The sequence below is a fragment of the Girardinichthys multiradiatus genome, chromosome 15, assembly GCF_021462225.1.
Source record: "Girardinichthys multiradiatus isolate DD_20200921_A chromosome 15, DD_fGirMul_XY1, whole genome shotgun sequence".
NCBI lineage: Eukaryota > Metazoa > Chordata > Actinopteri > Cyprinodontiformes > Goodeidae > Girardinichthys > Girardinichthys multiradiatus.
The window spans coordinates 39,938,216-39,962,905 of NC_061808.1; the positions used below are offsets into that span (position 1 = coordinate 39,938,216).

Sequence of the window (24,690 nt, forward strand, 5' to 3'; positions counted from 1 at the left end):
TTCTTCTGGCTATGGTAGGTCATATATAATGAACACAATAACATTTTTGAAGAACTAAAGCAGCTGGATACCCAAAGAGATTCTCAGCTTGAAGATGAGAAAAGAAAAAATTTAACTTTGCTGCGGGAGCTGGAGGGAACTCCTCTAAAAACGGAGTCGTCCTTACTTATGGACTACAAGCAACTTGCTCTTCAGCTTCAACAAGCAGTAGGGAACCTTAAGGTAAGTCTGCCATCTCTTTCATATTTATGGACCATAATTGCTCTTGTGTCTGCTGCTGACTCATGATAATTTGGGAAGAATGAGTAAGTTTTTCAAAGAATGCAACATTGTCACATTAAGGCCATTATGCTACAACACTTCAGCTTGCACCATTGTGGCTTTATTGACCTCTCTACACATTATGGAATAAAAAAAAAAAAAAAAGATATTGGTCCAGGTAAAGATTTAATGATGTGACCCAGCTGATTCAATTTTGAACTGGAACTCATGAGACAAGGCAAATTTGGCATCCTGTGACTTTAGTGGGGTTAACCAACTCGAGATGACCTTTCATCTGTTTTAGATCAAAAACTAAATCCATCATTGGGGTCTGTCGAGGTAGGAAAACTTTACTTGCCGTCCGTTAACTCTTACATTACTCCTCACCTCTCATCGACTCTTTTTATTTGGCACCCCAAAAAACAATCTTCAGTCAGAGATCAGTTGTAGTTTCCACAAGTTTATTAAAACCAATCTGAATTCAGAGAGGTAGACATCACACTTACACTGCTACCTGGAAACGTCTGTGTGTTGTCTCACTGGGGGCTGCGTTACATTACATTTTATACCCCACGCTGCTATGCAGTACACATACACAATCAACAGTGTCAAAGAAACAGGGATACATTTCATCATTTAATTAAAGAAATGTTTCCCACACATCTTCAGGATGCTTCAGGGAGAGGAGTACCATGCCTCCCCAATACACTACTGGCTTCTCACGATACAGACAGAAAACACCTGCAAGCTTTAACCTTGAAGTACGAGTACGGGTGTAAAAACTGGACTCTATAATACTAGAGGCTACTGTTAAGGTTTTTTCTAAGTATCATATCTAAAACATCCTAATAAAAATCAATCTGTAAACAGCAAAGTCCCAAATTTATCTTAGTCTTAGCTACTAATAATAATGCATTTATATTTCCACACAACTAATAATAAGACATTTATATTTCCACAGGTCCTGCTTAGAAACATCACATACAGCTGAGACCTAGACAGAATATTCTACACTGACGGATTAGAAAAACATACTTTATTTGTAAAAGTTTTTTATAATTTGTGAAAACGCAAAAACTACTCAGATTAGTGACTGTAGCTTGAAAAACAATCATTTTAAAACCTTTGGACAAAATGTTTAATCTGATATGTTGCACGCAACCTACTGCGCATGGACGGGGTGTGGAGAGATGTGGGGATGTAGGCAGGAGAGGTGGGCCCTTCTTGTGAGACATGAGATTGAAATCTGGAGACTTGTTACTGATTTGGACAAAAAGAAGCAAGCTCTAGCGGTTACGTTGTTGATATCAGGAAGAGTGAGGGAAACCTCGCTGGACATCATCGTGGCAGACCTTAATGCTGATACTGCGATGGCCGTGCTTTTGACCAAACTGGACTTTGTGTGTTTAAAAGTAAATCACCAACAATACTGAGTTTGATCGTATCAGCAGACAGTGTGGAATGTCCATGATGGATTACATTATCGTATTTGAACGATGATATAAGTTCTGCAAATTCTAAATGAAACTACCAGATGCAGTGTTAGCATTTCAGCTGATATACACCGCAGGGCTAAATGTTAATGACAAACAGCTAACACTTGCTGTTAAACTGTCTATTGATGATATGAAATCAGCCTTGAAAATAATTTTTGGTGATAACGTTCGTCTACCACAAGAGGGTTACTCCACATTCACAAAGTACACAGGCAAGCATAAACACAGTTCAAACTCAGAGCAACCCCAGAGAACGGGTGCAGGGACTAATCCACTCAACACATACGACAGAAGAACTAAATGTGCTATATGCCAAAGTACTTATCACTGGGCAAAGGTCTGTCCTAAAAAAAAAAAAGAGAGAACATGTAAAGCTAACAAATGTGAAGGAATCAAAAGATAATGTTAATAACATTACTACTTGGCTTCAAGATAATGTAAGTTGACTAGCTCAAAGTGAGTTGATTAAAATAAGAGATGAAAAGAATGCAAAACCGTTCCGCTTTGGTGATGGAAAATGTTCAGTGCACAAGAAAAGTGATTTTGGCAAAAATAGCAGAAATAGGATGCAAAATAGAAACAGAAGTGGTTCCAGCAGATATACCAATGCTTTTAAGCAAAACGTCCTTAAAGAGAGCAACTGCAGTTTTGGACATTGCAAAAGACAACAATGTTTGACCCATTTGTAAAACCTGAATTGACATCTTCTGGACTTTACTGTGTAAACTTGAGAAATTACTTCTGTGAAAGCCAGCTAGAAGAAAGACACCAAATAATGAAGATGAAATACTTATTGTGACAGAAAACATCACAACAAATGGGAAAAAACCAGTCCTACTGAAGCTATATAAACAATTTGGGCATGCCACAGTTAAAGGATATTGTACAAAACTGTGAAACATACATTCGATACAGTAGACCAAAACACAAGCCTGCAGTGGGTTTACCTATGCCTTCAGCTTATAATGAAACTGTTGCTGTGGACCTGCATGAGCTTGAGCCAGGACTGTGGTACTTGGATGCCATCGACCATTTCATAAGGATCAGTGCATGGAGTATCGCCACAATAAGACCAAATGAGATAGTGAAGCACTTTATTCACTGCTGAAGTATTCATGGTCCACCACACAGATTATTCAGTGACAATGGAGGTGAATATAACAGTGAAGAAATGGCTGATTATTTTAACAATGAGGTTAAAACCACTGCCGGATACAGTTCTAAGGAGCAATGGCTGTCTGGAGAGACACAATCAAATTCTCACTCAAATGTTACCTGCTGTTAAGAAATACAACAAATGTGACTGGAAAATGGCTCTGGACTGGGCTCTTATGGCAAAGACCTGCATGCACAATGTACATGGCTTATAGCCCCTATCAATTTGTTTTTGGACTAAACCCAAATTTACCTTCAGTCCTCACTGACAGACCTCCAGTATTGAAAGCAAATGCCAGTACATGGATAACTCTGCACACTGCAACATTAAATGCCATGAGAGCTTTTACTGAGGCTTAATGCTCCTATAGGAGTCAAAGAGCCCTTCGTAAACAGCTGCGGCCCACTGATGACAAATGTGAAACAGGAGACACAGTCTATTATAAAACGACAGACCGTCATGAATGGAAAGTTCCAGGTGTGGTCATTGGCCAAGATGGTGTAGTAATATCAGTTAGGCATGGAGGAACCTACGTCAGAGTACATCAGTCTAGGCTAAGAAAAGTAAATGGAACCACAAGAGAGAGAGGAAAAAACTAAAAATGGAAATCCAATTAAAACAGATGAAGAACCTTTCAAGATTCCAGCAGTGACACTGGAAGAGGTAGATAATGATTTAGAAAATGAGGAAATGGTATTAACAAGCCAAAACAAATTCCTTGTATGTCCAAAAACGTACTTGGCAATAAAGCTTTTCTGATTCTGATTCTGATTCTGATGAACCACCTGGTGCTGCAGAAAACGGTGAGTCCTTGTGTAATTCAAGTCATCCTGGAGAGGGAGATCTCCCACTGCCACACTTAGCAGGAGGCAAAGGACTGATACTGACTAATGGACAAGCAGTTAAATGCAGATAGAAATGGGTCAGAAATTTACTGGAAAAATAACCAGCCGAACAGGAAAGGCCACTGGGAAGCACAGATACTGGTATAACTTAAAATACAGTGAGGCAGAGAAAATTGCTGGATCCACAGGATCAGTTGATATGGGACAAGTAAACAACCTTGAAGTGAGGACATCTGAAAAGGACAAGTCATACACTAACAACGAGATGAAATACTAGGATATTTTCTCACAAGCCAAACTTGACAACTGGAAAAGAAACAATGAATTTGAAGAGAAAGATGGTCAGGAATGCATATCAACAAGGTGGGTGTGTATTCGTAAGAAGACACAGACAGGCAGTGTACCCAAAGCTAGACTTTTTGCAAGAGGCGTTGAAGAAATGAACAATCATGAACTTCCTAAAGACTCACCCACATGCTCCTGCGAATCCCTAAAGATGGCTATTGCCGTTAAATGTCAAAATAAATGGGAAATTTACTATAAGGACATTTAAAGCAGCTGTTTTGCAGGGTAAAGACTTAAAGAGATGTATACATCCATCCACCTCAAGAGTTAGAGAAATGTATGGAAGTTAAAGAAATGTGTCTATGGCTTGGCAGATGCCTCATTGCTCTGGTACAACAAGGTGAAAGCAACTATGCAGAATCTGGGGGGCACTGTCAAAATTTGATCCAGCTGTCTTCTATTGGCTCAATGATTTCTGTAAGGTGACGGGTCCTTGCATGTCATGTAGATTGCATTGTATGGGGTGGTTCAGACCTCTTCTCTTCAGCTGTTATTCCCAAACTAAAAGTTGTTTTTCGAGTTGGAGAACAGCTTCAACAACATTGGAGTGGAGGCTCACTCTTTGCAGCATGAAATAAAAGTACATCGTACATACATTTAAAAAAAAAAAAAAATCCTACTGCCGATTTCTGCGAATCCTACCAGAGTACCACAACGGGAGGCTTCTTTTAACAAAGAGAGGGACATGTTAAAATTTTGAGATTTGTCTCATGCTGTGGGCAACAAGACAGAGCAGACCTGACATCATGTGACATATCCATCTTGGCATCTAACATAAAAAATGCCACAATTCAAACATCGCACAAACAAACAAACTGAACAGAAAACTTAAATCAGAGGAAGCTATCCTGAGTTTTCAACACTTGGGAGAAAAACAGCTTAAATTAGTGGTGTTCAGTGATTCCATAATGGGAAACCTCCAAGACAGAGGCACACAAGGTGGACATTTCATCATGCTAATGGGAGAAGATGGAAAATTTTTACCTGTTTGTTGGCAGTCAAAACAAACCTGGAGTGTAGTACAAAGTATGCTAGCCAGAGAGACTTTAGCACTTGCAGATGGAATTGATAGTGCCGTTTTTCTAGCTACGCTGTATTCAGAACTACCCGTTGGTGAAGGCACACACAAAATCCTGCCCATTACCTGTGTAATGAACAACCCTTTCCTTCTCGAGACCCTCAAGTCTACTAAATCTGATGATGCTGATCTTGAGACAAAGCCTCTTCTCGGTTACAAAGAACTTATTAACTAAGGGATAATTCCAGAAATAATATGGACATCTACTGAATGGCAATTGCTTAACAAAAGTGGGGACAATTGGATTGCTCAGAGCCCTCGATGAAGGTGGATGGTAGTTGAAAGACTAAAATCAAAAACAAACAATAGCATTAGTTTGGTGTTCCGTTATGATGATAAGTTAAAATGTTGTTACAGATTGGTGTTCTAGTCTATTCTTTAAAGAAAGAGGGGAGATTATGTTGCATGTAACCTACTGCGCATGGATGGGGTGTGGAGAGATCTGGAGGTGAGAAAGCAGGAGAGGTGGGACCTTTTTGTGCGATGTTTGTGGTCCAGTTCTTTTGTAATGGCAAGTGCAGATTTTATCATCACCTGTGTGATTTTATCATCACCTGTGTGATCATTGAGCTAACATAATCTCTGCTACTAATTGAGGATGTTTTATAAAAGGTATCAGAAAACTTGTAGAATCCTGTTCTTAACTTACCTTTGAAAGCATGTACATTATCCTGTCTGAAAGGACCATGCTGCAGACTTCAGCCAGATTTAGGCTTTCAGTGCTGTCCAGCAGGTCTAAAGTCTAGTTGCCGTCATCATAAAAGAGGATTGGGATCCACCTTTCTTCAATAGTGTAACATGGCTTCTCCTTACCGGCAAGATGTACCTGGAGGAAATAAATTTAAAAACATTAGAGTATATTATAGTTTGAATTTTTTCTTTTTTTTTTTTTAAATGTTTGTTATAAAAAAATAAAATAAAAATGTACTGCTGTTAATTGTTTGTTGTCACCAAGCAGATGGAAACCTAGGTGACAGGAATGTGTAGGAGCAGGAGATGAATAGAAAGATGGATAAAGAGGGAGATGAATATCGAACACCGAGGAAGGAGAAATGTTAATAAAGATGTTTCAAATGATTATTTAATCAAATCTAGATTAAGAAATGTAAACTTTACTAAACAAAGTTTTGTTTTCACAAATCTAACATGTTATAAAATCCCAGTTTTTGTAATCTGCCATCAGTGTACAATAATTCTGGTGTGACCTGTTTCAGCAGGACCACATGTAACAAGTGCTAATACTCAAATCGCTCTTTTTGTAGAATAAGGTTTTACAACCCAGTTCTAGGTTATGTAGGTTAGATTTTGAACTACAACACATCAAAGGTTGTTGAGTTGGTAAATTTTACAGAATAGCCCATTAGGTGCCAAATCAAAAGCTGCCAGCTTCAGCTTCTTACTTGCGGAAGAGGGCAAGTGCCACACCATATATTGCATCCTCAACTTTTTGCTTCTAAGTGGGGGAAAAACAAGCCACACCTTATTCACTTGGGGTTAAACTAAAAGAAAATATTTGATAATTGGTTTGGGTGAGTCACCATATTACGTGGTTCTGCCTGGAAGCATAAGTAAGGATAATTCTAGAATTGCACCGCTCAAGGTGGCAGCAGGTTGGAGTATCTCTGTTTTCATTCTGATATATTCTTTTTAAGAACTCAAATTTTTCTTGTGAATAAAATGCATTTTTATGGACTATTATACTCTCTGGTATTGGATGCTGTGCCACTAGAAGGTTTTTTACTGATACATTGTTGCTGTACACTTTGTTGCTATGGTTATGTATCATAACAAATGTAAAAAAAAAAAAAGTAAAGGAGACTTCTTCAGATCTGCTGGAGATCAAACATACCACTACAGGAGATCCTTTCTGCCCACAGCCATCAGCATCTACGGCAGCACTTCTAATGAAACCTGCATCATAGCTACAAGAACATTTGATTTCCCTTTTGGGATTAATAAAGTATTTTTGAATTGAAGTAAAAAAGCTGATCTTACCTGCCACTGTTAACTGGAAGAAGATTGAGCTAGCCGTGTCAAAGCTCCCTCTAACTCTGTTTTTTTTAACTTTGTGTTCTCAAAGTTCATTACAGTTGTTACTGTTGTTGGGGGTCAAACCTGCCATTTCAGGAAACAAACTTTTAGCCAGCATTCCAAGTCGTAGCTTACAACGTGAGGGGGCAATCTCTGAAGCATAGAATCTCGCGGGCGCGTTTAATTTTTCTTTCACATTGGCCATTCCCGGAAGAGCTTGAAAGCTGGAAATCTGTCTAATACAAGAAGATAAGAAGATTCCTATTCCGATCGAAGACTGTTAGACATAACCTAGGCGCAGGTGAAACCCACAGAGGTTTTTTTTTTTTTCAAAGGAGATGACTTTCCCCTGGTTTTTTTTGGGGGGGGGGGTTTTCAGTCCAATGCAACGGTTCCTCACATTTTCCATGTTTTGGACAAATGAGAAGTTTGCTCCTTGAACCGCCACCTTAACGTGGTGGAGGGGTTTGAGTACTCAAATGATCCTAGAGGCTATGTTGTCTGGGGCCTACATGCCCCTGGTAGGGTCTCCCATGGCAAACAGGCTCTATGTGACGGGTCAGACAAAGAGCGGTTCTAGAATCCCTCATGAGGACAAAAATATCGAGGCACGTGACGTCGCCCGGTACGGCTGAGCCGGGGTCCCACCCTGGAGCCAGGCCTGGGGTCGGGACTCGCCGGAGAGCGCCTGGTGGCCGGGTTGCTCCTCGCAGGACCCGGCTGGGCCAAGCCCGAACGAGAGACGCGAGGCCATCCCCCAGTGGGCCCACCACCTGCAGGGGGAACCGTGAGGGATCGGTGCAAAGAGGATTGGGTGGCGGACGAAGGTGGAGAGCTCAGTGGCCCGATCCCCGGATGCTTAGGCTGGCTCTAGGGACGTGGAATGTCACCTCGCTGGGGGGGAAGGAGCCTGAGCTTGTGCGGGAGGTCGAGAGATATCGACTAGAAATAGTCGGGCTCGCCTCCACGCACAGCGTGGGCTCTGGAACCCATCTCCTTGAGAGGGGTTGGACTCTCTTCTACTCTGGAGTGGCCCACGGGGAGAGGCCGCGGGCTGGTGTGGGTTTGCTGGTTGCCCCCCAGCTCAGCCGTCTGGTGTTGGGGTTTACCCCAGTGGATGAGAGGGTCGTATCCCTGCGCCTTCGGGTTGGGGATAGGTCTCTGACTGTCGTCTCGGCCTATGGGCCGAGCGGTAGTGCGGTGTACCCAGCCTTCTTGGTGTCCCTGTCGGGGATGCTGGATAGTGCCCCTCCCGGGGACTCCATTATTCTGCTGGGGACTTCAACGCCCACGTGGGAAACGACAGTGACACCTGGAGAGGCGTGATCGGGAGGAATGGCCTCCTCGATCTGAATCCGAGCGGTGTTTTGTTATTGGACTTCTGTGCTAGTCACGGATTGTCCATAATGAACACCATGTTCAAACTTAAGGGTGTCCATCAGTGCACTTGGCACCAGGACAACCTAGGCAGGAGGACGATGATCGACTTTGTTGTTGTATCATCAGACCTTCGGCCGCATGTTATGGACACCCGGGTGAAGAGAGGGGCTAAGCTGTCCACTGATCACCACCTGGTGGTGAGTTGGATCCGCTGGAGGAGGAGAAAGCCGGACAGACTTGGCAGGCCCAAGCGCATAGTGAGAGTCTGCTGGGAACGCCAGGCGGAGCCCTCGGCCAGGGATGTATTCAAGCAGTAAGGGATGCTGTCAAGCTGAAGAAGGAGTCCTATCGGCTGTGGTTGGCTTGTGGGACTCCTGAGGCGGCTGACGGTACCGTGAGGCCAAGCGTGCTGTGGCAGAGGCAAAAACTTGGGCCTGGGAGGAGTTCGGTGAGGCCATGGAGAAGGACTACCGGTTGGCCTCAAAGCGATTCTGGCAAACCGTCCGGCGCCTCAGGAGGGGGAAGCAGTGCTTCGCCAACACTGTTTATAGTGGGGGTGGGAGGCTGCTGACCTCGACTGGGGACATTATCGGGCGGTGGAAGGAGGACTTCGAGGATCTCCTCAATCCTGCCATCACGCATTCCGTGGTGGAAACAGAGGCTGGGGACTCGGGGTTGGACTCTTTCATCACCCAGGCTGAAGTCACCGAGGTGGTTAAAAAGTTCCACGGTGGCAAGGCTTCAGGGGTGGATGAGATCCGCCCTGAGTACCTCAAATCTCTGGATGTTGTTGGGCTGTCATGGTTGACACGCCTCTTCAACATTGCGTGGCGGTCGGGGACAGTGCCTCTGGACTGGCAGACTGGGGAGGTGGTCCCCCTTCATACAACTACAGGGGGATCACACTTCTCAGCCTCCCTGGTAAGGCCTACGCCAGGGTATTGGAGAGGAGAGTCCGGCCAATAGTTGGTTTTTGTCCCGGCTGTGGAACACTGGACCAGCTCTATACCCTCTACAGGTTGCTCGAGGGTTCATGGGAGTTTGCCCAACCGGTTCACATGTGTTTTCTGGACCTGGGGAAAGCATTCGACTGTGTCCCTCGTGATGCCCTGTGGGGGTGCTCCAGGAGTATGGAATCGGTGGCCCTTTATTAGGGGCCATCCGGTCCCTGTATGAGCAGAGCAGGAGTTTGGTCCGCATTGCCGGCACTAAGTCGGACCTGTTCCCTGTTCCCGGTGCATGCTGGACTCCGGCAGGGCTGCCCTTTGTCACTGGTCCTGTTCATAACTTTTATGGACATGATTTCTAGACGCAGCCAAGGGCCGGAGGGGGTCTGGTTTGGGGACCAGTGGATTTTGTCTCTTCTTTTTGCAGATGATGTGGTCCTGCTGGCCCCCTCTAGCCAAGACCTGCAGCATGCGCCGTGGCGGTTCGCAGCCGAGTGTGAAGTGGCTGGGATGAAGATCAGCTCCTCCAAGTCCGAGGCCATGGTTCTCGACCGGAAAAGGGTGGCCTGTCCTCTTCAGGTTTGAGGGGAGTTCCTGCCTCAAGTGGAGGAGTTCAAGTATCTCGGGGGAAAAATGGAGCGGGAGATTGACGGACGGATAGGTGCGGCTGCCGCAGTAATGGGGGCACTGTGCCGGTCCGTTGTGGTGAAGAGAGAACTGAGCCGAAAAGCAAAGCTCTCAATTTACCGGTCGGTCTACGTTCCTACCCTCACCTATGGCCAAGAACTTTGGGTCATGACCGAAAGAACGAGATCCCGGATACAAGTGGCTGAAATGAGCTTCCTCCGTAGGGTGGCCGGGCACTCCCTTAGAGATAGGGTGAGGAGCTCGGCCATCCGGGAGGGGCATGGAGTAGAGCCGCTTCTCCTCCACATCGAGAGGAGCCAGTTGAGGTGGCTCGGGCATCTTTACCGGATGCCTCCTGGACGCCTTCCTCGGGAGGTGTTCCAGGCACGTCCCACCGGGAGGAGGCCCAGGGGACGGCCCAGGACACGCTGGAGGGACTATGTCTCTCAGCTGGCCTGGGAACGCCTTGGGCTCCCCCCGGAGGAGCTGGAGGAGGTGTCTGGGGAGAGGGATGTCTGGGCGTCTCTGCTGAGTCTGCTGCCCCCACGACCCGGTCCCGGATAAGCGAAAGACGACGAGTACGACGAGAAGTTTGCTGTTTTTGAGTTGATTACAGACTAGTTCAATTCAATTCAGTTTATTTATATACCGCCAATTCACAACACAACGTCTCAAGGCACTTCACAAAAGTCAGGTTCATACATTCCAATTAATCCTAATCATTGAACAGTGCAGTCAGATTCAGTTATTTATTCAAATTGGATAAAAAGTTTTTCTATCTAAGGAAACCCAGCAGATTGCATCCAGTCAGTGACTTGCAGCATTCACTCCTCCTGGATGAGCATGTAGAGACAGTGGACAGTCACTGGTGTTGACTTTGCTGCAATCCCTCATACTAAGCATGCATGTAGCGACAGTGGAGAGGAAAAACTCCCTTTTAACAGGAAGAAACCTCCAGCAGAACCAGGCTGTGTGAGCGGCCATCTGCCGCAACCGACTGGGGGTTTGAGAGAACAGAGCAGAGACACACAAAGAATACAGAAGCACTGATCCAGGAGTACTTTGTATGTGAAGGAAAAGTAAATGTTAATGGATGTAGCTCCGTTAGTCGTTTCACCTAAAAAGAAAGAACAGATAAACTCTGAGCCAGTTTTCAAGGTTTGAGTCTGAAAGAGAGCACATATAGTTAGTCACAGTAAAAGCTCAGTCAGTAGCCATGTCTAGGAGAGAGAAAGGATTCAACTCTGAAAGACAGGGCCATGTGGATCATCTGTAGAAGGTGAGCATTAAGTTGTTGCCAGCAGAAGCTTGGACGATGCCCCTCTCCAGAAAAGTGTCACAGGTAGACACAGAGTTAGGCCAGGTGTAGCTTCTAGGAAGACGAAAGAGAGAGAACATAAAGTTGAAAGCTGAAATAAAAGCAAATAATGTAAAATTGGAGAGTAGTGTGAGAATGTAGCGGATAGGGTGAAAGTGGTCATTATGTCCTCCAGCAGCCTAAGCCTATAGCAACATAACTACAGAGATAGCTCAGAATAACCTAAGCCACTCTAACTATAAGCTTTATCAAAAAGGAAAGTTTTAAGCCTAGCCTTAAAAGTACACAGTTTGTCCATCTGATGGCCATTGTTTATACTAAAAAATCACAGCGATTGGGATACCTCTCTGTAAGATTGACCATAACCATTGGAAAAGAGAGGGGGTCATACAGGTAGCAGAAATGGAGGGTGTGTTTGCACACACACTCTGGTCCCCCCCCCCCCCCTGTTTTTTTGCAGACTCATGACCCATCCTCAAGCCGGTGAAGAGAAGAAATCAACGTCAAATTATTTTTGTTCTTTTTATATTGACTTGGATAGGTGTACAGGTCCTTCTCAAATAATTAGCATATTGTGATAAAGTTCATTATTTTCCATAATGTCATGATGAAAATTTAACATTCATATATTAGATTCATTGCACACTAACTGAAATATTTCAGGTCTTTTATTGTCTTAATATGGATGATTTTGGCATACAGCTCATGAAAACCCAAAATTCCTATCTCACAAAATTAGCATATTTCATCCGACCAATAAAAGAAAAGTGTTTTTAATACAAAAAACGTCAACCTTCAAATAATCATGTACAGTTATGCACTCAATACTTGGTCGGGAATCCTTTTGCAGAAATGACAGCTTCAATGCGGCGTGGCATGGAGGCAATCAGCCTGTGGCACTGCTGAGGTCTTATGGAGGCCCAGGATGCTTCGATAGCGGCCTTTAGCTCATCCAGAGTGTTGGGTCTTGAGTCTCTCAACGTTCTCTTCACAATATCCCACAGATTCTCTATGGGGTTCAGGTCAGGAGAGTTGGCAGGCCAATTGAGCACAGTGATACCATGGTCAGTAAACCATTTACCAGTGGTTTTGGCACTGTGAGCAGGTGCCAGGTCGTGCTGAAAAATGAAATCTTCATCTCCATAAAGCTTTTCAGCAGATGGAAGCATGAAGTACTCCAAAATCTCCTGATAGCTATCTGCATTGACCCTGCCCTTGATAAAACACAGTGGACCAACACCAGCAGCTGACACGGCACCCCAGACCATCACTGACTGTGGGTACTTGACACTGGACTTCTGGCATTTTGGCATTTCCTTCTCCCCAGTCTTCCTCCAGACTCTGGCACCTTGATTTCCGAATGACATGCAGAATTTGCTTTCATCCGAAAAAAGTACTTTGGACCACTGAGCAACAGTCCAGTGCTGCTTCTCTGTAGCCCAGGTCTGGGGAATGCGGCACCTGTAGCCCATTTCCTGCACACGCCTGTGCACGGTGGCTCTGGATGCTTCCGCAGGTCCCCCAAGGTCTGGAATCAGCCCTTCTCCACAATCTTCCTCAGGGTCCGGTCACCTCTTCTCGTCGTGCAGCGTTTTCTGCCACACGTTTTCCTTCCCACAGACTTCCCACTGAGGTGCCTTGATACAGCACTCTGGGAACAGCCTATTCGTTCAGAAATTTCTTTCTGTGTCTTACCCTCTTGCTTGAGGGTGTCAATAGTGGCCTTCTGGACAGCAGTCAGGTCGGCAGTCTTACCTATGATTGGGGTTTTGAGTGATGAACCAGGCTGGGAGTTTTAAAGGCCTCAGGAATCTTTTGCAGGTGTTTAGAGTTAACTCGTTGATTCAGATGATTAGGTTCATAGCTCGTTTAGAGACCCTTTTAATGATATGCTAATTTTGTGAGATAGGAATTTTGGGTTTTCATGAGCTGTATGCCAAAATCATCCGTATTAAGACAATAAAAGACCTGAAATATTTCAGTTAGTGTGCAATGAATCTAAAATATATGAATGTTACATTTTCATCATGACATTATGGAAAATAATGAACTTTATCACATTATGCTAATTATTTGAGAAGGACCTGTATTTAGAGGTCTGTGCAGGGTGAGGCATAGTTAAGGTGAATTAGTTTTACCATTAATCCATTACTTGCTGCATGCAATATTGAAGTGTTTTATGCTGAAGTGTTTAGATTTACTGTTTGAATACTGTGGGAGCAAAATGAACGGTTGAGCTCAAGTTGGATACATTCGTCCCGCTGATTGCCAATCAGCCAGGAGTTAAAGCTGAACTTTGGAAGTTTTCCATTCAAAACAAACTGCAGCCTGGACCTCGTGGCCTGGCCACTCCATTGTCCATCCCATCCTTTTATTACCTCTGGGGTTTGTCCACCGCCTTTAAAGTTTTATGACCCTTTGTTCGCGGTTTGGGGCTATCAGCTGCTAGTGGCTAAGGGCGTGACCCTACCGTTCTACCATCTGATAGCCGGTGTATCTCTAATCATTATTCATAAGATATGATTTTTGCTTAGAATTTATTTCTTCTAAATTATGATTTTTTAATTATATTTTTTGATAAATAATCATAAACCCTTACACTATGAAGAATTTGCAGCCATCAAGTCGTTGGGAATTGGGTTTTCACATATTGAAAATATTTCACTAAAATGGAGATCCTCACACACAACACGCCAGAACAAAGTGATTGGATCATAAGCAGGTACTCATGGGGAACACCGTTCTATCTTAGCTGGATAGGTCACCAAACTGTAATTTCTGATGCATGACAGGTGCTGAGTTTGGTGCTCCAAATGAGAGCAAGAAAGTCACCAAGGTCTTGATATGACTAGGCTTTATATATCGCAGAAACAGCAGAATGCTCCAAAGGATTTTCTTTTTGCTACAAGTGAAGTGAGGTTTCAAACTCGTGTTCAGTAGAGACTGTGCAGAGGTCCAAAAAATAAATTGGGAATAGTGCAGCCTCTTCCCCACCTTCTGTTTTAATGTACAGGCCCAGGTAACGTACCTGTTGTGTTGCAAGATGATTACAGTGGTTCTGTGTTTTAGGCTCTGCGTGAACATATGGAACGGCTAGAGGAAGCAAGGGCCGAAGCCAAGAACACAGAGTCAAACCACAAACGGGCCATTCAGCTCCTACAGACTGAATTGCTGGATTCTCGTGTGCTGGTGAAGGAGAAGGAGAATGCAATCCTGACCTTAAGGGTCAAACTGGAAGAGTCTGAAGTATGTCTGATATTTACCTTTTAGAGCATTGTTAAAACTTTGTTTTTATTAGCATTTAGTTTCTCTTTGCTAAAGGTTTTTTTCTTCTCTTGTTTAGAAGAAGGCATCACCCAGTGCAGCTGAGCTGGAGAACCTTCGGAGCAATCTCTTTGAAATGGAGGTTAAGTTCGCCTCAGTGACTGATGAACATCATCAAGAGTAAGGGGCCGTGGATTATCCTTACTCTTTGACTCAGTTCTTTTCATCTGCTAGACCAGTTTTTACTCATAAGTTCTGTGAAATCAGTGTTTGTATGCCGTTGGGAGTTTGGTACCAATGGCAGTGAGAAGGGCTTCTAAAGTGGAAGGGTTTTTTGTCATGATAAATTAGTTGCCTTCCTGTGGAATTAAACTTGCATGAAGAGTCAGGAAAACTAGCAGTACATTCAAATTCAAATTGTATTTGAAAGAAATTACAAGAGTCTGAAAAAATTACTAAAAAGTACCCCTTAACCACAGCAATCCAAACCAGTTTCATGTATAAATTATGAACATGTGTAAACCTAAATAATTCACCTCTAGGAGCTGACACCTAAACCACAGCAATCCTGTGGCTCTGGAACCACAGGAGGCTCTCAAAGTAGTTCTTCATAACCTGGGACAATAACTAGGTAAAATGATCTGTTTGATTATAGGACTACACAAAAGCAAGGCTGCTTTGAGCAGTTGCAGTATTTTAATGCAACATTGATGTTTATGCTTTACATGTATAGGTAGGCAAAATATTTTTTCGAACTTTTTCATAAATGTGGTTTTCTTTTATGGCTTTAAACAAATTTTATTTTGTTAGAGCAAGGGCAAAAATGACTCTTTGGACTAAGAAGGATGCTGACCTCTGTCCCAAACCCAATAAAGTTAACCATTTTGCTACAAGGCACCTTTTATTATGTTTTACAGGTTTTGTTAAACATTTTCCTCTAGATGTTCATTTATAAAACTTGCCATGAATCCTTTGGAGAAACTTAAAGTATTAGGGGTGGCCTGACCTTAAACTCTTTATCAATGTAAGCATGGTCCCCTTAACCCTACAAGTAGGTGGCCATTTTGGAACAAAGGTGCTATGTCAACTTTGTGCAAATTTTAAATGAACTCTTTGAGAAATTTCTGTTTATCGGGTATGAAAATGAGTCTACATACTCTAAATGGATTGATGATTAAACTTTATATATGCTTCATCTCTCCCATACAAGAGCTAGGCCCAACCATAATCTCTTTACATCCTCACTCTACTGCTGAGAACTGTTTTTTTCTGAATCACATTAAAAACTGTGTGATAGATTATAGGTTCATGTTGCATAATCCAAATGTCACAGAAAGTCTGTTTTTGAGTATAGTCCTCAGCAATCCGTCATAACCAAACAGAAAATCGGTGCAAGGTCCCATTTCACCTAGCTTTTTGCTGTCTCATGATTCACTGTTATTGAATGCAGTTCTTAAGCTCATTAGCTGTGTTTCTGTTGACCATCAAATTGTAATTTCGAAAATAAATTCGCTTAATGGAAACCCAGCAATTTTGAAAAAAAAAAAAAAGTTTTTCAATAAAAGGTTTTTGCACCATGAGGTGATTTTACTTTTATTTTTTTTACGTTTTTGGCTCTATCAAAATTGGTTTATTTTACACAACTGCAATGAAAACACTTTTTTCACATAACACAAGTCAAGTGATAAACAACAGGTTGTTATTACAGCCAAAAAAGACAAAGAAGGAAGTAGTAGGAAGATTGCATGAGCAAGCTTATTTACATGTGGTTTTAATTGCAATTTCTTATTTAATGGAAACACAGCGATTGAGAAATTGTGTTTTTTCTACATTAGCAGAATATTAACAAAGTTTTGCACATATTTGTAATGGAATTGCAGCTATTTACACCACCACCTACTGGCTACACTGATCTATGAAACTGAGAGACACTGAAGAGAGGTGGTGGTGCTCAAGGCCCTCAGTTGGCTCAGCTGTATTTTTTTTATGTCTTGACTTAGTAGATCTCTGGATCTTTTAGGTTAGAAAAGATGAAGATGGTGCTAAGTGTAAAGGAGGAGTCACTAAGGAAGTTGAAGCAGGATCTGAGATCACAGCAGAAGAGCGAGGAGTCATGTAAGTCACCATTCCCTGATCTGTCTCCAGTGATGCATACTAATGGATGTTTTATACATTTTTGCAATATGTTACCTAATTCACTACATTCCCCTCACAATTTTTCCAGATTAAGTGGAGTAGAAATGGAGCGAAACATAAGTCATGTATATGATCGTTCTACTAAACTGCAGAGTGCAGATTATCCAGTAATCAATGTAAACATTCCTTTGCAAAGGTACATTTAAAAGTGATCTTTTTTCATGTAGCAGAAGCTATTAACCAGGTATAGCTATTCACTGATAGTTGTGGGTTTTACCTCCATCAATTCTTGGTAAATGTTTTTTTTATAAGCAGCCAATACTCTCTGAACCAATTGTAATTCTGCATTGTTTACTTAAGATCTTGCAGGTGACTCAGGTGCACTAATTTTTAAGCAATTGCCTCTTTTCCACAGGCTCTTTTTAGCCCAGATCCACTCCACTTGGCGCGCTTTGCGAGAGTTTCCATTACTGTTTTTTCAGTACCGGTACCTGGTCATACCAGCTCCTGAGCAGGTATGACCAGGGCTGAGTTGGGACTACATGTGACGGGGACACAAGTTACTATTTACAAATCATAAACTATGGCTGAAGGCTATAAGAAAAAGGACACATCAGCTTCCTGAATTACATGCAGGTAGGGAGCGGCGTATAAAACATCCAAAATCAGTTGATCAAACATAAAATCAGCTGTTCAGACGCACAAACATTTTCCCCAAAACACACAAAACAAAACCACCATGAAACAGCGTGTTTGGTTTTGAAATGTATTGACGGTCCTTAAGCGAACCAGCATCTGCAGGAGAAGTGAGGAGGCAGGGAGCAGCTGCCCATAATAAGACTGCATCGGGTCAAACGGGAGGAGGAGCCCACTGAATTCGCAGAGCATGAATATCCAATAATCAACCTAAAACTAACTTTAACGCGGTCAGAGGTTTGCAGTTTTGCGCTTTAAAGTCCGTCTCGTCATGCCATGGCTGAAACAAAAACCTATCTTATTATAGGAAAATATTTACTGGCCGCCTTTTTTTAATTATTTTTTAACCGTGTCCTGTCCGGCAGAGTAGCGCTCAGAATTGTTGTCTGAGTGCCAAGAAGAAGCTCAACAGATTTACTTTTACAAATGGAGCATTACAGCTAACGCTTTATAGCTCTGCTTGATATTCATAAAAAGTAACCTTATTAGAAACTGCTTAGGGATTATTTCAATTGTTACAGAGACTGAAATGAAAAGGGGAAAAAAAAGAAGCATGAAAGAGAGAAAGGGGGGCAAAAAGGAAAAAGGGAGACAAGGAGAATAGAATGGAGGAAAGAAAGAAGGATGAAGAGATTACAAGATAACACCCTACTTGCTTCTACACCTGCAGAAACGTTCATATTAACAGCTTTTTTACTGAAAAGTGCACGGTACTTATGAATGCAAGATGTATTTTAGTGGTAAATGCGGCTCAATATAGAACCTTTGTGTATCTGTTAACACCTGAATCTAAACACCTGTGGGTCTGAGTGTTAGCGCGCTTGTGTATACAAGGTTTCTCCATAAAAATATGCAATAGTAAGTATGAGGAGTCACAGACCTGCCCTCCAGAGCACAGGAACCGCAGAAGAACCACCGCCGGGACTCCAGTAACCCCCCCAGAGAGGAGCAAGGGAGAATCCCAGGGCAATCACCCAGCAGCCACAGTGCAGAAGCCCCAGGGAGCTGCAGCGATGAACAAACAGGCCCCAAGCAGATCCAGCCATTGACCCAGAGCCCGAGACCGCGGGACTTATCACTCCCCAAGCAGAGGCCCGACAGATCCCAGGGGTCCAGCAAGCAGCCACCGGGAATGAGCCAGCACACACCAAAGCACCCAGCCCTGGATATCAAGAACCACAAGTACACCGGAGGGCAGAGACACCAACCACCGGCAGGGGAGGGAATAGGCCCCCGCATTGATGGGGGGCCTAAACTGATCCAGGAGAGGGAGCAGCCCAAGACCCAACCAGACACAAAAAAACAGGCATACACAGTCACAATCACACATTCCCACCCTCATGCGTACACATAGGAACACTTACACCCACGCACCCAACGTAAAGACAAATAACAATGGACGTTGTACGCTCACTCACACTCCCCATACATACTCTATACTCCCAGTTCCAGGTGCCGATACCCCATAGGGACAACTAGCCCTCGGACCCAGGAGGTGGTCCCCTTCCCTCCGTTGGTGGGGACAGGCAGACTGCCCCAGCACCTGAACCTGGTCGGGGCTAGCCCGGCCTCAGGCCTCAACCTGAGTGACCCCAGCCCGGAACCCGAAGAGGGGTCTACATGGTCCAAACAAGCCCGTCAACCAGAGCCACCACAGAATAAAATAGTCCCAACCCCCAATGAATTCCGATCCCAACCCCATGAGCCCCCCACCCCCCAATGAACCCTGACATGAATCTCCCCACTGGGCCATCCCCAACCAGGACACAGATATCGAACACATGCCCCCTGATCCCAAATGGCCCCCCCACACACACACACACACACACACAGATCATTCCTCCCAGCAGCTGTTAAACTTTATAACCATCACTAATCCCAACAAACTCAATAAGGCTACGTTTCCACCCGATTTTCTTTCAGGAATCTTTTTTTTTTTTTTTTTTTTTTTTTTTTTTTTTTTTTTTTTTGTATGGTCGTTCCCATTACTAAAATGTTGCCTATATCTGACTTAAGTGTAAACTGTTGGTAGCTCCAAACTGACCCGCATGCACATGAGAACAATAAGTGCGTCCTAAACGCAGCACAACAGTAAACATGGAGAAATAGGTGTTATGGTATAAGTGCACAACAGCTGTGTGGGAAACACACGAAGAAAGGTAGAATGAAACTCTTTGTTGTGCTGAATTGACTGTCAAATCCCCCTAAAACGGAACAATAAACTGTTTGGATGTGGAGACACACCCAGCAATGGTGGGGCAGGGATGTTGGCTTTCCAGAGACCGAATTTATTCAGAACTTTATCATGTCGGAGGCAACTTTTAATCAAATATGTCCGCGCCTCTCCTCTCAAATCCACAGGCAGAAGACTTGATGCAATCCAGTGTATCAGACTGCAGCAGGGGCAGATCACCACCTGCTCGGTAACCTCAATAACATTCAAAGTCCTCCGAATGGCTGTACACGAATTTTACAATGAAAAATACGTCCAACATCCAGATGGTTCCAATGAGCCTTTCAATTAGGCTTGAATAAAGTTTTTCTCGGTTTATTAACGAGCTCTAATTTGCCTCTACTGTCCAGTATTATTCCAATGTGTTTGGCTAACTGCTACCGTTTCCTGCTGGGTGACGCAAAGTTGTGATGAATGCGATGGAAAGTGACATCAGAGTCGCATCTAATCCGCCTTGGTCGTTCCCACTGGAGTCACATTCCAAAAGATCAGATACAAGTTGAATTTAGGACCACATATGAATGTGGCTCAAATGTGAACTGAAAAAGTCAGATATGGGCCAGATTGGAGCATTCCCACTTGCTTTAAACAACCTGACCTGGGGCCTCAGGTATAAAGCGTACTTGCATTTAATGCCATTTTTAATAACTGTATACTATTGCTTCTTATGTTCTTTTATGTTCTCTTATGTTTTTTTTGTTTTTTTTTACTATACAGCCTACTCTTACTTTTTGATCTTTATAGTTTTTTGGGTTTTTTCTAGTACCTGCATGCCTTTTATTTGCCATTTACTTTGCTGCTGACACACCTGAATTTCCCCACTGTGGGACAGTAAAGGATAATTTTGTTCTAAAATAACAAACTGTTAAGGTCGATGTAATTTTGTTCTACGTTTAGTTCTCACAGGTAAGGAGCTTCATGCTCGACTAACAAACCCCAAAGGTCCGGTGATCCAGAGCAGCAGTCTGTTAGAGAAGACCAAGCTTGAAGAAAAAGTTAAACAGCTTCATCTGAGAATCACAGAGCTAGAAAGGTAATATGATCCAGTTTGAGATTCTGTACTTCCCTTTTAATTGTAAAAGCAAATGTATTGCGTTTAGTTTTTGTTGGGTACATGCATTGTGCATTAAGACAAACTTGCATGTACATGTAAAGTAATCTTACAAGAGCTGGAATTTATGCCTTGGCTTGAGATTTGTTTGGTGTTGAAGGATAACGTTGATATTTTGGGATTTTAAAAAACTCTTTGAAGCGAGCTGGTGGCTTTTGTCAATGAAACTGATTTTGCACAAACCCTTTTTGCATTTAGTTGTCACCATCTGAGCTTTGCTAGAATAAAGACTGCATAGACGCTATTAGAGTTATAGTGCTAGAAAAGTTTAGGCTTCTAATTTCTGACCTCTTGTGTCCTTTCTCTCATCAGCTTGGTTTCTAGCCAGCAGGCAGAGACTAATAAGTGGAAGAACAGAGCCATCAGTCTTAAAGGAAAGAGCAAAGTTGAGCTGGACAAGCAATCACCCCCCTGTACACCTAAAAAGAGGGGCCTTCCTTCAACTTCAGACTCTACCTTGTTCTTCAACTCACCTAAAAAGAATTGTCTCCCTGCCAAGAAATTCCTGGATTCCTCTCGAAAGTTTGTAGAGTCTCCTTGCAAACCTGTGGTTGCTGCAAACTTGCTGCTTGACTCGCCCAAAAGCAGATTTTTTGATGCCGGTGAATGCTCAGAGCTGCTGTCCAGAAGCTGTCCCAAACAGTTCTTTGATAACTCTGACCTTGGAATCAAACCAGGTAGGTCTGACCTGTGTGGTGCTGTACATTATTGAAGTGCTACTTCCCTTTACAAAGACTTGGGCTGTTTGTTTTGTCAGAAACTTCCCAAGTTCCTGCCCCGAGTGATGAAGGTAAAGCATATAGGAATGTTTGGTTGAGCAGTTACTGTTTTTCACCTTTAGCGTGAGGTGCTGGGACTCCATCGATTTTTCAAGTAACTTTTTTGTACTAAATATCTCAGAGTTGAATTTGGTTTAAGACACATCCATAGACAAAAGAAAATAACTGTTTTTGTCTGTCTTCTGTAATATTTGAAAGCTGGTTTGTGTCCTGTTCACTTTGAACTCTGGGTTGGTTTTCTGCTTTCTCTTAACCTGCACCTAGTTTTCTTTTTTTTTTTTTCACCTACATATGTTCATTCAACTTTAATTTGTTCAGAACACTTGAACACTCTTGATATATTTAAAATTCATTCAAAAGTCCATTTATTTCAGTGATTTAATTCATAAAAAGCCTTTGTTCATATCTTTATTAGATACAGTAATGTATTTATACTCTATTTCTATTAGTTTTGTGGATTATGGATTGGTGCCACTTAAAAATCATTGGTGGTCTCCTGTAAAAAATTCTATCAGAAGAAGAAAAACAAAGTCTGGCTTACATATATAAACATGTTGCACAGCAGTCCATAGTGTTCATTTCAGGAAAAAGTAAATTTGCTTTGGAAAACAAGGTCCCAGATTCTGGAGTAAAAGTGGAGAGATACAGAATCCACGCTGCTGGAGGTCCAGTGTGAACTTTTCAGTCTGTGATGATTTATGGAGGTCATCCATCTGCTGGTGTGGGTCGACTGTGTTTTATCAAGTCCAAAGTGTGACATACTTCAGTTGGCTCATATTTCTGTATTTAAAAAAAAAATGTTTTTGGTCATTTTCAGACAGAGTGAATTTGGGGTTTTCTTAACTTTAAGTTATAGCCATCCAAATAAAGCAACTTGAGCTCATGAGTTTCACTCTCAGTAGATTTACTGACATGTTTTTGATTATATTATAAAATATTGAAAAGCTTCTCTTCTAAAAATCAAGGAAATGTACGCTATGTAATTCATTATATTTGTATGAAATTATTCAGCACAGGCTTGAAAGTCAATTTTATTTAACTTTGTAAACCTTCAATGACACATGGTTCAGTCTGTGTAATGTACGTTTCTTTTTTTTGTTTCGATCTTTGCAGATGCAGCTGGATCTGACAAACTGGACTTTTGGCAAGTCTCTCCAAAAGAACAGGATTACTGCAAACCTCAGTAAACCTGTGATATGAACAATATTTGAAATGTCTGTAATGTCTCAACAAAATTTCACTAAATCGTTTTTTTTTTTTTCACATTCCAGTTTGTTAGATTGAGGTAATAAAAAGATGTGGTAAAAAGCAAAGGCCTTTAGTTTTACGTATGATGGGGCACAGAGTAATAAGTGGAGAACAGAGCCATCAGTCTTAAAGGAAAGAGCAAATGTGAGCTGGATAAGCAATCATCCCTCTGTACACCTAAAATGAGGAGCCTTCCTTCAACCTCAGGAAAACTCACACATTGTGAAGTGGACAGAGAGTCTCATGATCTCACTTCTCTCCTAGGAAACTCTTGAATCTGAGCTGAATTTTAATTTTGTTTTTGTATATAGCTTAAATTAACAAATGTCTTCTTAAATGACAAAAAACAACTTTAATTTATATGCAGAAATGTGACCGGTTAAATCTACTAACAGATTCAAAGTCAATTGCTTAAAATCTTACGATTCTAGTTACAAAACAAGTTGGTCAAGTTTAATATATTTTGCTAACTGATAAATGTTTTCAAGCTAAGGAAACTCATGTTACTGAATGAGCTTGTAGTGACAATGGACAGTTGTCTCAAGTTAACGTTTCACCAATCCCTCACACTGAGAATGCATGTGGCAACAACAGAAAGGAAAAGGGTTGAAACCTTCAGCAAAACCTGGATTTTATTACTGGCTTGTTTTCAGACAACTAAGAAATAAATGAGGTTTGAGCATTGTACACACAAACGCAACACAAATATACATAGTAGACACAACCACATCTGGACATAGTGATGACACAGAATAAATAAATATACAGGATCATCTGAAATGCTATCCGAGTACGCAGAGCACTTCCAGACTGATTTAAGAGGTGAAATTGACAGATATTGGCTTGTTTCCCAACTCCAAATGTCAGCTGTTATACAATTAAACAATGTTATAACATCTTTACATCTGAGAACTTTAAAATTAGACATTTTAAAATTAGCAGTATGCATAGCAACTTCAACAATCTTAAGAAATATTTACTGACATTCTCAAAACCACTAACATTACAGTATTTGAAAACTTAGAGTAAAGAAAAGGGAACAACTTTCAAACTCAGTGGTTCGAAATTGTGATTTATGAACAGAAATAAAGATGGAGGTGGAGTAGCAAGTTATATGGGCAAACCATTTGACTTAAGTACCAGATAATGTCAACTGTGGTTGAAAATATACTTGAATGCATCACAAAATAAATATGTACAAAATCAAGTAAAAATATAATAAGCAATATATACAGAACACCTGGGTCCATAATAGACTGCTATGACTGGCTGGAGAGTAAATTTATTGGAAGAACCAACATAGTGCCTCGTGTGTGGTTCCACTCTTTTCTTTTTTTTCAAAGATCACCTGACCCAGTAGAATCGTCCAAATCAACAATTTATAATTGACTACATCTTCACAAATGATATAAATAATTCAATCAGCAGAGAAGATAGGGTTAGGGTTAACCTAACCCTAACCCTATGGAAGACAAAATAAAAGGCTAACAGGAAGTAATAATTTCGAGTTTTTAAGTAATAATTATGAATTTTAAAGTCATAATTATGGGTTTCTTCCAAACACATTCATTTAATCATTTGGAGCAGTCTGCAAAGGATGGCGTCTAATTTGGTAGAAAAATACTTTAGAGATGGCTTTACAACAAATGAAATACTTGATTTGCTTGAGAATTCACATGGATTTAAATTGGATAAATGCACCATTGAACGAATTCTATGCAAAAAGTGTCTCTGGCGAC

General features: G+C 42.1%; 1 protein-coding gene across 7 annotated transcripts in view; it reads left to right on the forward strand.

The window, feature by feature from the left end:
* Positions 1-23,016, forward strand: part of cenpe (centromere protein E) — a 56,873-nt gene extending 33,857 nt beyond the window's left edge. For 5 of the 7 annotated variants that reach the window (XM_047387310.1, XM_047387311.1, XM_047387313.1 and 2 more), the window contains 8 exons: positions 19-222; positions 14,554-14,730; positions 14,828-14,928; positions 16,769-16,863; positions 20,711-20,846; positions 21,237-21,601; positions 21,682-21,714; positions 22,817-23,016. In XM_047387310.1, coding sequence (XP_047243266.1) covers positions 19-222; positions 14,554-14,730; positions 14,828-14,928; positions 16,769-16,863; positions 20,711-20,846; positions 21,237-21,601; positions 21,682-21,714; positions 22,817-22,890 — 1,185 coding nt within the window. In that variant the 3' untranslated portion in view covers positions 22,891-23,016. Of the gene's footprint in view, positions 1-18; positions 223-14,553; positions 14,731-14,827; positions 14,934-16,768; positions 16,864-20,710; positions 20,847-21,236; positions 21,602-21,681; positions 21,715-22,816 lie in introns of those variants that run through there. The other 2 variants (XM_047387312.1, XM_047387316.1) reach the window with 2 other exon arrangements.
* Positions 23,017-24,690: the final 1,674 nt, after the last annotated feature.